At 38.8% G+C, this 13,257-nt stretch overlaps 1 protein-coding gene across 1 annotated transcript in view; it reads right to left on the bottom strand.

The window, feature by feature from the left end:
- Positions 1 to 13,257, bottom strand: part of stxbp6 (syntaxin binding protein 6 (amisyn)) — a 65,427-nt gene that overhangs the window by 9,832 nt on the left and 42,338 nt on the right. The window contains exons 3-4 of the mRNA XM_073483319.1: positions 4,405 to 4,535; positions 4,102 to 4,267 (exon numbers count right to left, since the gene is read on the bottom strand). Coding sequence (XP_073339420.1) covers positions 4,102 to 4,267; positions 4,405 to 4,535 — 297 coding nt within the window. The remainder of the gene's footprint in view (positions 1 to 4,101; positions 4,268 to 4,404; positions 4,536 to 13,257) is intronic.

Below are 13,257 nucleotides of genomic sequence, written 5' to 3'. Positions count from 1 at the left end.
TGATTTTGTCGCTCCTGTACTACAATTAGTCCTCAGTACTGTCTAAAACAGCTTCCACATCTCACATCTAAACAGCCTTGGAAATTAAAACAGTTTTAGCTGTGCAGGATATTCGTGCATGGTGTGCAAATGGAAGTTTGTCACTGACAGTAGTTTTTTCACTGCCAATCATGTGGCGTTGCCGAATCGTTTTAGATCCTACGTTCCCTGAAGGCAACATGATAGGGGAAGGTCTGTAGCCTTTTGGTTAAGCTGTCTGTCATGATTCCACACCCCTCTCAGTTGATGCCACGCCCCCCACGCTAGATCAGGGTCAAAAGTCTGAAACTGAAAAAAAGATTTGAAACTGAAAAAAAAGGATCTGAAACTGAAAAAAAGATTTGAAACTGAAAAAGAAAGATCTGAAACTGAAAAAAAACTAAGATTTGAATCTGAAAAGATAAAACATGCAACTGAAAGAAATAGGATCCCAAATATCAAAACATATGAAAGTGAAAAATGAAAATAAATGATTTATTCAAAAGAATTACCAGAGTTGATCATAATTATTTTTAACCTGAAAAAACTTTTTGTACATTTATTTTTATTTTGAATACGTTGATGTATTTTTCAAAATTCAAGATCAAAACTTGAAATTTCAGTTTCAAATTTTACTTTTTCAAGTACAAAACATTTGACCCTGATTTAGCTCCATAGGGATACACTTGTTTAAATTAGCCCTAAAAACTTTCATTTCTGGAGGAACTCGATACAATAAGAGATGTAACTTTTTACATTTAGTCCAAGTAGTTTTGTATTCTGTAACACCGGCTTACCTCGTCTTAGTAGATGACCTTGGTGTGCAACAAATTCTTTCCTCTTTCTGTTCAAATAGACCTTGCAACGGAAAATGACTGAATCTACAGCTTGGTCCTCTGCGGTGAGAAAATATCAAAAGTCAGCTTTGATATTCAAAACATTATTTAGTTTTGAAATTAGTCGGAGGGGTTACTGTTTTTGGATTATTAGATCATGAGTTGAGTGTTGAGGATTCAGTTCTTTGTGAATGTCATGCAAAAACACTGTGAAACTGTGAAAAGGTTTAATTATTAATTCATCCAACCATTGATTGCAGCCCTCACACAGAGCATGTTGCATAAACTGCAGGGAGACATTTTTGCCTAATGCTAAGGGTTTAAAAGCATCCACTTTAGGCCCACTGATTTAACATTAGACTCATGAATCCATGCTGTGAGATAGAAAAGCTCAGGTGGGAATTGGGGTGTAACAGCGTATATAACAGTGTGGCCAGCTGCCCAAGTCGGCACTGATAACAAGGCAATTAGCAAAGTAACTGCTTTTATTTCCAGACCAATTACATGCCTCATCAAGGACCAAAAATGTGTGCCTGTAAAACTCAGTTCACCTAGTGTTTTACCTAGAATACATTAGCATAAGCTACAAGGCACATGGGTATTGACAGATACATAAGGGAGGCAGATAAAAGCAGTCCGATATAAATAATTTAATCTTGAGTTTTGCTGAAATGTTTCACATCATCAAAATGGCAAGTTCTCCAATAACCCTAAAAACCTTTTTAAACTCGGGATAAAATCGCCTGATGATTAAATGTTAAATATTACTTAACAGATGTAATGCATGGATGAGCTGGCTACTTTCTGGCAGTTAACTATCATTTTAAAGATCTTAACTTTGACAGGACCTCTTGTACTAACATAATCAGCACGTGGAAACAGTTTTGAGATTAAGTAAATTAAATAAAGAACAAAACTGTGAGGGATTTGCAAAACATGCATGTCCTTCTAGAGTATTTAACAGTGTATCACCAGAATTGTGTGCCATAACTATCTACATTTTGTGTTTTCTGGGGGCTGCCATCCCAGAGGATTCTGCAGATCGAGTCTCCCACAGTTATGGTCCCACACCTGAGCAGCGTCATGATTTTTGTTTTGCACTGGTGTGAGACTTAAACTGGAGTGGACAGAGTTGGCAACCGGCTGGCGTCCCGTCTGTTCCTCCTGTCACAATGTGCAAGGTGAGCTGTCAACTTTCTCATCCTCCACACACAGTATCCTCCAGTCACTGAGAGCCAGGGTTCATTTTCAGATCATTTGGCCAGGTGGACATGGATAGTATTATCATAGCTCGATCAATACTGTAGCTGTTTCTACAAAGCTACAGGTGTGGCTCTGAAAAGTATATTAAATAGATGTTTGTGGGTAAATTCTTTCCCCCATTCTTGCATTTATATCATGGGAGATGTTATATGTCTCATAATAATCCTCTCTTCAATTTTGTGCAGTTTAAACGATGCTGCAGGGCTTCTAAGTGTCATTTTGAGATTTACTGGAGGCGTGTGGTTGATTCAACATTTGCTTTCCATAATCCATCCTACTCTAAAGACCCCAGGTTCAGTGCTCTCTGGGACACCACTACCTTCACACCTACACATACAGAGACTTTAGTATGCACCAGGGTGACTTTAAGCAAGTTAAATATGGACATGGTTTTCAGAGTAGGAGGGAGGTCAAGGCAATGTAACAGAATGTTGAAGAGATCGGGCAGCTTTATCATCAATGAATAGAGCGCGGGTTCCCACACAATGAGTAGGAAAAAATATGAGCTAAGGAAATTTGACAGTAACTATAGCTTATTTCTCAGTCTCATCCCTCTGCCATGCACTGTATGTTAAATAATACTTTGCGAAGCTGCGGTTTCACCCACACATCCCAAATAATCTATCTATTTTGCGTCTTGTTGTGGCCGATACCGAGAAGGTAACCGATAATTCAAACTTTTTTGTATTTTAAAAAGGAAGTTCATAACTTGTAACTACTTGTAGTAGAATGGTTAAATGTCATGAGAAAAGATGGATGATTTAATATTCCACAGCTCTGATAAGTTTTGTTTTGTTAATACTTGTACTTCAAGGTACCTCTGCCGTGTGGAACACGTATTTCAATTTGCAATTGTGTTGTGTTTCTCTGAATCTGTACAAAGCGTCCACACTCTTCTCCTTCTTCTTTTGTAGTCTGTAAATGCTGCTCAATGAAAGCAATTTAGCTTCATATTATCGGCTCTATTTAGTGATGTGACTTGTTCGCTGCAAGATTTGCTGTGCAACAGTTGGAATTTTAAAATCCAGCAAAGTGAACCAATTTTTTTCTTTTCACAAAACATCTTTTTCTGGAAATTGATTCTTGAATATGTGGGGCAGATGGACACACTGCAGGAGGCACATTCGGGATGCGTTTCCATAAATAATTCCATGAATAATACAACAGGTTGAATGGTGCTCAAAGATGAAGCTTGGGGATAAACAGATCAATATCTGATTAAACCGCTCAGGATGCTACATTCTCTACTGGGTTTCACTGTAGAGGAAACCATCGACCAGCACCAGAGCTCTCCGCCGCCTGGGTAACAAACACAAAATCTGCAGGCAGGAAATGACCAATTGTGTGGTTTTGCATTTACATGTTTCGTGCCTTAAACATTTGGGAATTTGTTATGTTTTGACTTGTTTGTTCAGCCTGTCTTCACTTATTAGTTGGGCATGAAATGAACATTATTTTCAAAAGGGAGAGGTTAGCTTTCAACTGACTGTTTTTCCACAGTCTCTCAGATTTAATCAGTGTCAATAATTAAGGGCATGTTACAGCTCTTATTGTGATGTTTAATGTGATTATGAAAAGTGGAAAACAGTTGAAAAATAATGAGTCGCAAACCACTCCAGGCACACAATGAAACGTGTCAACATCACATAAATAAAGAATCATAATCATTGAGTGTTGCATTGAGTATTTATCTGTGCTTTAAACCAGTTGATCTGTGACAGCTGCTTTGATTCACAGCTGATGTATTTTGTTGGACATACTCATTGACCTCACTTCAGCAGAGCACTCAACAGATGCTGTGTACGAGGAATAAACATGCATTTTCAAAACACACCAGGTGTTGGTTGTCATCATACATAATGAGATTCAGACTGGCTTACAGCACAGTGAGACAGCAGCAACTCTTGCATCGCAGAGCCACTCTGTTCTTAACAGAAATATTGACAAAGGACAGTTAGCAGAGTTTGTTCATTAGCTGTCTTACCCCCCAGCAGTTTGGACTGACAGTTGATGAACTCTGGTTTCCGCGCTGAGCTGTAGCGCTGGCAGGTGTGGTGAAGAATCTGGATGAAGGTGCACTTCTCTCCTGCTGAGCCAGCAACCCACTGGTCAAAAGCATTTTCGAACGTCAGGTCGAACTCTGGACTGTCCTTGGAGAGAATACCAGCAAAAGAGAGGCATGAGTAAGAGTAATCAGGTAAAAGAAATTTAAATCAGCAATTATCAGGTTGACCCAAAAGCGATCCAAAAAGTAGCAGTTGTTTAAGCGGATTAAGAAATAACATACTTTGTTCGGGTCAATGCCATTGACTTGCCGCAGAAGGTCAACCGTCCACTGTGACCTTTTTATGAAGGCAGACGATCCTTGAAACTGCTTCACCTTCGTGATGGATACGTGGGAGGGTTTCTTATTTGTCACTGTGGAAAGAAAATGAAGATGTGTTTTTAAATGATTAACACAAACCCAAAATTGCAGGTTTAGGTGTAACTTGCAGCCTGTATGTCCACATGTGATAGTTTAGATTAGGATAATTGGACACTTCAGGTCACAAGATGAGGAATATTAGAGTTAAGCAGATGTACAGGCTTCCTTTTGTGGGCGGCGGAAACAAAGGGATCCATTAACAATAGACGTTTCACTTCTGGAGCCAACAGCAACAGAGAGCATGATAACATTTCCTATGAGAAGACAGCCTAACCATGAACAGACAAACCCTGTAAACATGGACTTTTATATTTATCCTGCCAAAATGTGTGCAATACGCTTACATAGAGTATACTATGCTATGAGTTTGTGTTTTGTTTGAGCAACATTTTTTCCGCATCACTGCCTTGGAGAACATAATCACTTGGTTATATTGTTCTTGTCAAAGTACAAATTGCTGAGTATTTTTTACACTGTGCTGGACACAACTCATTTCTCTTGACGGAAGTGATTTATTTCTTCTACAACAGTGCGGCCTACATTTACACTAGTAACAAATTACACTGCATTCAAGCATGGAGGTATTGCCTTTTAAACAATTCACAGGAGAAAAGTACACAAGAACACAATCCAACAGTGGCATAACACTGTGCTTCCATTACAATCATGAGGTATTATTGGGTGGAGTTTTATCAGGTGGTGCAATAAAAATCATTATTAATTGGTTGATAACATCTGTACAATCTAGAAAAAGTATGTTGCCTGCATATTCTTCAAGGTGTTTCTTTGTACTTCAGTATATGACCTAAGAGTTTGTCCTACATGGTGAGTAACTAACAAAGCTGTGGTAAAGTGCCGAAAACCTTCATTCCTTTCCTGCCTCAAATGTTGTCAGAAACATATTTTAGGGTAATGTTTGGCTGTGATTTAGCTGTAATTTGAGTAATATAATTTCCTCCTTGAAAACAAACCAAATATCACTGCAACTTGCATGTGTTGCTAAGCACTACATCACACTTCGTGTTGCTCTGATTGTTGTAGGTCTTGTTTTGTTGCTTTTATTGGTTGTAGACCTATCTAATTACATCCAGAGACATTTTGGTCAGCGTTAATCAATAACACCCCTGGAAAATCAAACATTAAATGAGAGGATCCAGACTAATACACATTTGCAAATTAGTCTAGCAAGGCCAAGCAACAGCATTACAGTATCTTTACTTTTATTCTCATGGATATCTTCCTTTGACTCTTCCCATACAGATAACGAAACCGCAGTTATATCATGTATCTGGACTGCTGGACTTTTCACAAAATGCTCCTGTGTTGTTTGTTTAACCCCGGCAGTGACCCTCTGCTTCCGCCCTCCCACATTTGCCATTGTGTCATCTCCTAAAGAGGGAAGTGTACGGGTCACTTTCACTGATGTTGCTCTTAGCTCTGCTTCTCATCCTTCCAAAAATCATGAGCATCCCAGCTGGTTGCCATGTTACATTATTCCTTTAGTTCAATGTTGTGTTGTGAAAGATCTACCACACCTTTCCCTGGAAATTATTCTGAAAATATAGGTAGGGCCGAGTGTTACATCAGGTGACATATTCTGTAAGCAAACTCCCCAGAGGGGAAAGATGTTTGGATACGTTTTGTGTATCCATTTAGACAGCTGCACTTAATACTCAAGGTGCTGGCCTGAGGTTGTAGGGTGGAAGAGACAGACTGACACAGACAGATACAATACATGCAGACTGGCACTCATTTCTGTTTTATCTTTTCTTTGAGAAATGATTTTTATTCAAACAGACAGCCACTGCCATGACAAACAGATGAAGTGATTGTTCAGATCTGTCTTGGGTCACACAGAAGGCTAATAGAAGCTCCCGAAACCAGAAAATTTCATAAAGAGGACGACAGCTGAATGTAATGAACCAGTGTGTTGATGGGTAGGAGTCAAGAAACTCGGGTCATCCAATTCCCAGCAAGAATAATTTGTCTCTGAGCTACAGTCGTGGCAGATGATGGACTACAGCGCAGAACCACTAACTTTCCCCAAGTGATTAAGTTGAAATGGGGTTTTATTGCTCTCACTTGGTAAGAGGAGGACTGGTAGCTGAGAGATAAAAGACTCCCACAAGCACACTATAAGTATTCAAGAAGACCATCCATCTGCCCTGTACCAGTTTTACACCCAAATCTAAAATTTAAAAGATTTTTTTAAATGTGGGTAAACACACTAAAGATGTTCAAGCGCTGCTTCAATAAAGACAGATGGAAAAGTAACAAGCCAGCGTCATATCATCGGCTCTGACAAGGGGCTAAAATTAACGTGTTCACACGAGTGTTGAGGTTTCATTACAGCCATTGCCAATAAATACCTGGGACTGTTGCAGAGTCAATTGATGTGGGAGTAAATGCAGATTATACACATTAACATTGAAGACAAAAAGAAAAGTAGTAGTAAATGTTTGGCATTTTGTATTATAACTTACTAATCGACTGTTTCAGCACAGCTCTATGTGAAAAGCTTAACCTGCATACGCAGTTTGCGTAAAATGCATGTATTTCTTGTGTTTATTGCAAAGTGTACTCAAAGCAGAGCAAGAGGAATGGAACAAGCTGAAAATACAGTAACAGTAGTCTTACAATATACTGTAGCAGTCACTCAGGTCACAGCTCAACGGTGTAAATTTTTGCCCCTGAAGTACACTGTACAAGATAACAGATGAAAAAAAAAAATCATGACTATGAATGAGTGCGAACCCCGCGCCTGAGGGGTTTGACAGACACGTTCCTGCACAAGCATATTCACCTGTCATATCACCAGCTTTGTTGTGAGGCTGCTTTCAAAACAATCACACGGACTCCAGGCTTACAACAGTTACATAACACTGAATATACTAAATGATCAGTGGCTCACATGGGGAGGAAAATATACTTCATGTTTAGTCAGAATCTAAGCGCACTGTTTGGATTTTTATCTTTTTTTAAATAAAAGTAAGACATTACACTGACACCTGAATAATTAAATGCATCAGTGAAAATTGTGAAAGGGATCCTTCGTCTCAAGGCCGTGGAGCAAAATCGTTAAAGCATCAACACTGAGGTCTTAATCAACCTGCCAGACACCTTTGAGCCTCTCAAATCAATTTCATATTCAGCTGTTGACTCCCACTTTGTCTGAGTAGCTCCCCTGCATATTAAACGATTGCTGAAAGTTAGAGGAGCTGGCTTTACTGAAACGACAATCAAGGAGAGGACAGTGAGGAAATGTATACTCAGGCTTTCAACTGAATAAAACTTCAAGAAGCTCTCATGTTAAATTTAACCACTGAGTGATGCCGTGGCTGCAGGGAAAAACATTTGAGGAGCAATTCTCAAACACAATAATGACAGAGGCAAGCTGGGATACACCAACTGATCATAGAGAGGAGGATGATATTTGTTTCACATCATCAGGCATGGTGACATTATAACTCATTTTATCAATACTTAATATCCAGTGTCACAGTAAGCGTGTTGTCTAGATTGCATCTTGTGACACGGTTCAGCTAAACTAATATTAAACTAGACAATACTCCAAACACCACTCCTCCATGTAATTCCAATCAATACGAGGAGTGAAATGGTTACCAGCTGCATCAACCAAAGTTAGCAGTCTCCCACATGTAGATGCCATGATGCAGCATGGAACATGTGTCAACAAAACATGGCAAATAGAAGTGACAGCATTTCAGAGACTTTTCAGCTTTCTAAGATAACTAAGTGTGAAGTTGGGTCATATTTCTTTTTTTATAAGAGCTCTGAGGGAAAGAATGGTGTCCCTGTCTGCAAACATTCAGAAAGAAAACTCATCTTTGTGACAATTACGCCACTGCTTTACAGTGAATGCAAGGTAAATCAACTTTTCAGCTCAATGCATACTGTGGGAAATTCGGGATGAGGTATAATGAACAGTGTATCCTCTGTAATTGTTTTGTGGTGGCAGGGGGTACATTTTGGCTGTTCCGCGTCCATCCCTGTTGGTCGTAGTTTTGTTATCAAATGTTATTATTTTATGTTTAGGGGGAAAATAGTTCGTTTAACAATTCCACAGTTATGTTGATAACTATGATAATTTGGGTCAAAACAACAGTGAGATGAAATTTTTTATACCGTTTCATTCTAATCAATTATTAATTGGTGAGTAGAGATTGTGTTCACTGAGCTTGAACTCTTGTACAGAGTGAAGATACAAAGATGGATGAAGACACATTTTTCCCTCCCTGTACTTGAACTGAAGTGGATCAAATGTGAAAGTAATACAACACACTTCTCTGACTTGCTTCACTCAAAGCACTCACACCCTGAACACAATGGTACAGCATAATAAACTTTATGAGAATGTGCAAACACCACTTGGCTACATAATATATCTCGAAACGAGGTAAGACCACCACCACTGAGAGGCTGCCAAAGCCATTGTTTCCATGTGTGCTGTCAGAGGAAGGCCATGCTGGGGTCCCTGCCCTGCCCCTTTCTCATGCTCTGATGGTGACATGCTCTCACTTCCTCCAGTGGATCAGTCCCTTGTTGTGCTTGGCTGTGCGTGAGTGCTGCAGCCTGAAGGGAAGCTCGTACTGTACCATTCGCAGACTGCGGACATCACAGAGGAAACGCTCTCAGGATCAGCTTTCCCTCAAGGAAATATTATCATAGCTGTGGTTGTTAAAAGAGAAATGTGGGCGCTAGGACGGACTTTAGCAAAAGCAGTAACAACATAAATGATCATGTGAGAAGTGTGCAGGTTGTCGATTATGAATGCATACAAGTGTTTGTGGAAATGTTGAATAAAAGGATTATGAAAACAAATACAATCCAGTACAACCAATGCCATAGCAAGTATGGAAAAACTGTGGAATTCATGCAAAAATATTGGACCACCGGCATGGGCATAACATTAATAACTTCCTTTCTCTTACATAATACAACTTAATCCCTGTGTCAACATCGATGCATCTCAAAAATCTAACTCCACATGCCAGACATATGATAAGAATCAGCAGAATGGGCCATCCGAGAGGAGACATGAAAAATCAAATCCACAGAATAACAAAAGATAACATCAGATATGAGAGAAAATGTGTAACTCTACAGTCAGGGAGGCACCATGTTGCAATGTTCGAATGACTTGTTGTTCCAAGATTCACCCGAAAAGAAGCAGTGATGCAACTAATTCATAAGACAGAAGTTTGTAGGATTGTATACAGTAGACAGGTACACAATCATAGGCATATGAACTGCAACAATTAGTCAATTAATTGATTAGTCAATCAAAAGAAATTTAATTTCCAACCATTTTTTATCATCAATTAATCGTTTCAAGGTAAAATGTAGCTTCTCAAATGAGGATTTGCTACTTTGTCAATTATGATAGTAAAGGAAGAGTCTTTGGATTTTGGATTGTTAGATGGACAAATAAAGAATTGGTGGGAGACATCACTTTGGGTTCTGGGAAATATTGTTGAGCATATTTCACATTTTTGACATTTTATAAACCAAAGAGATTAATCAACAATTAAGTGATCAAGTAATCATGAAAATATGGGCAAAATAATCAATAACTGTAATCACTGCCTCAAGGTTGTATGCCTCCGCAAAACAGTCAAGATGCTGTTACTGAGCTGTGGCATTGAATAAGGCCAGAACATTTTTTGCAGAATATTAAGTTAACACAGTGAAGCTGACCTTTACCCTTTTGGATATGAAATGTCAAAACTTCATAATTTTTATCCTATTAGACATTTGTGTAAGATTTTGTCAGAATTATCCTCTCAATTCTTGAGTAATGTGTTGTGGGAGCTCCACCAAAATATCAGTAGTCCTTCCTTGAGTCCGAGTGGACACTTGTGCCAAATTTGAAGAAATTACCTCAGAGCGTTCTTGAGATATTGCATTCACAAGAATGGGATGGATGGACAGACAAAAGCAAAAACATGATGATGACAATGATGACATAATGAAAACAATCGTTTCAGCCCTAGTTAGAAGTGCACAGCATACGCATCAAGCCAGCATTAACTGAAATTTTGGAAATCACAGAATTGCATTCACTACTGCAGCTCTCTAAAGGTAATTTAGCAGCTTTTGCTCAAACAAGAAGCTGAAAATGTATTGTATTCATACAAAACCAGTAGTCACACGTTCATTTTACTTAAAACTACTGTTTCCAGGGTCAAGAATATCATGTTTTAAGCCTGTAAATTATTCAAATGATTATATATAAACAGTCCATAACAAACTGAGGATTTTATGATGGATGTAACTATCAATAAAGATGTAAACAGCTATGTTGCTGTATACTCTTTATCAGTAGTTGTATGTTAAGACACCAGTTACAGATGCTTAACAAGAGAGGTTATAGGGGAATGTAAAATAAAGTGTAACCAATCAGTCCACTTTAAATGCTTCTTAAAACATTATATTCATTTATTCCTGTGTGCCGGAAGATATCTGACTCCAGGGGTCTGGAAAAGCAAATATGAAAACTTTAGTAAGTGCTATAGCTGCAATCTGTGATCGTGTTGCTAAACAGATTTATATTACAATTTCTGATTACAGTTTAAGGATGACCTGTTAGTGAAGCATAAAAGATGTTTTTAATCATTTGACTCGCGTCTGTCCTACTTCAAAGAAGCATGTCACAATCTCTATCTCAACCAGGTGGGCTGAGGATCTCTTGACAAATCAGACCCTTTCAGTTTGCAGTCAAGCAGCTCTGTGCTCTGACATTAAGTAGACACAGTTACCATGGCAATCTCATTTGCATGGAACAAAAGACACCTGAGAAGCAGGAGCTGGCACCTGGCCTGGTTCATACGGGGACAGAAAAGCAAGGACGGTTCACATGAGATTGTGACTCTGGGCCGGATTCAGTGTCATGTGGATATCATTAAGACAGTAAGAAATATTAATGGACTAAGTGCTAGGCTACAAAGTACTGTGTGCACTGTTGTTTGTTTGGATTGGCTGAGGGCCAGAAAGGACCTAAAGGAAGAGCTCATATGTGTATGGCCAAACTAAACAGATCAATCATGATCAGCGTTATGCACATGCAATAAATGTACCTTGTGTACATTTAGGAAAGTTCAGATGAATTCATGTCATCTAAGAAAAGGCTTTTTAAATTGGCAGTATTCGTGGATTCAAACTACACAGATGACACAGTACACAGCATACTTCACAACCCCATCTCCTGGGGTAAAAACAACAACAACCTGAAATGATAGCCTGTTGTATTTCTGGATTAGAGAACAGTCTAGTACCTCAGTAGCGAAGACACTATCCTGCAAGGTAAACATTCAGACTGTGCCTCACAGGTTGAACGGTGCAGCTTGTTATTAGAGCTGTCGTCTGAGGGCACGTCTAACACTTTTCTCTGTCTGGGTCTATGATTACAGGTCCATTTTAGAGCTGCTCCCACTCTGCTTGAGCTGGAACACACTGTTATCGTCAGAAAGAAGCTGTCACTGGAATGAACCACAACACTGGCTAGACGAGCAGCAACACCCCGGAACAAAGGCCTCTACAGTCTATTCAGGGGTTGGAAAACACAGTGACTGCTGTGTACAAGGCTCCTCAGATGGGATAACGCTCAGGCAGTGGCAAGGCACCGATAGTAAAAGGGAGTGATGGCAAATAAAAGCTATAGAATAGAGATCAGCTTCGTTCAACCCTCGGGAGGGACAAGTTACTCACACAACAGATACAGACACCATTAGTTTAACACGACAGCATGGTAACAATGGAGCATTGTGCAAAACATACAACAATAAAATATTTATTACAGACTTTAACAAAGCAGTTTTATGAAATCTGAGTTACTATAAAAGTTATTTGTTGCATGATTTACATCAGCTTCTGATTTGATTTTCATCAAGCCGACATTAATCCTAAACGCCTAAATATCTTCATTCCATGAAAGGATTTTTTATCAGCGAGCAGCAGCAGTAACACTCCCAGTTCTGCTTTAATCAAAGCCAAACTTCAGTGAACCTTTAAATGACATGTTTCACAAATCCTAGACTGAAAGTAATAATTTGAATATTTTACAAATCTAGTTGTCTGTCACAGCTGGCTGGCAATTGAGCAAGATGTTACAAGGAAATATTCCTCATGCACATTGTTGTGCGTTATGCCATTGGAGTGCGTTTGAATGTTGATTTTGTATTTATAAATTATATTATTATAAAGTATGATACATTATATCATCTATAAACAATCATGCTGTTAATAGCTGTAAACCATCACAGTGGGAATATGCATGGGGTACCGCAAATGGCTGTTAAAATGACTACACCATCAGGAGATTAGGAATTATTGTTGAAAAAGTAGTTATTTTCACGTTAAATAAAACTGAACTTGCTTGAATTTCAATTATCCCAACTATCACTAGGGTGACACTAATATAACCTCATGTTCATACCATGCTCAACCCACATGTTCATAATAAAACTAGCTTTTGTCTTTGAGGATCTCTTGAAAGTCAAGTCGCTCCTTTCATCCAAGCTCCTTTAAACAGTAAGAATTCAAAACCCAAATGAGCTTTTTAAAACATAGCTGCCTCTTGCCTCCAGTCACATCTGTTATCCATCCAATTATAACATTCACCCAAGGACAACACATTAAAAGGATTCTGAAAGCTTGACAAATCATGTGCGTCAGCCACTCAAAATGAAAACTCTC

The sequence above is a fragment of the Pagrus major genome, chromosome 16, assembly GCF_040436345.1.
Source record: "Pagrus major chromosome 16, Pma_NU_1.0".
In the NCBI taxonomy this organism is placed as follows: Eukaryota; Metazoa; Chordata; class Actinopteri; order Spariformes; family Sparidae; genus Pagrus; species Pagrus major.
Note: the sequence above shows the minus strand (reverse complement) of the source record. Positions and strands in the feature narration are given on the sequence as shown.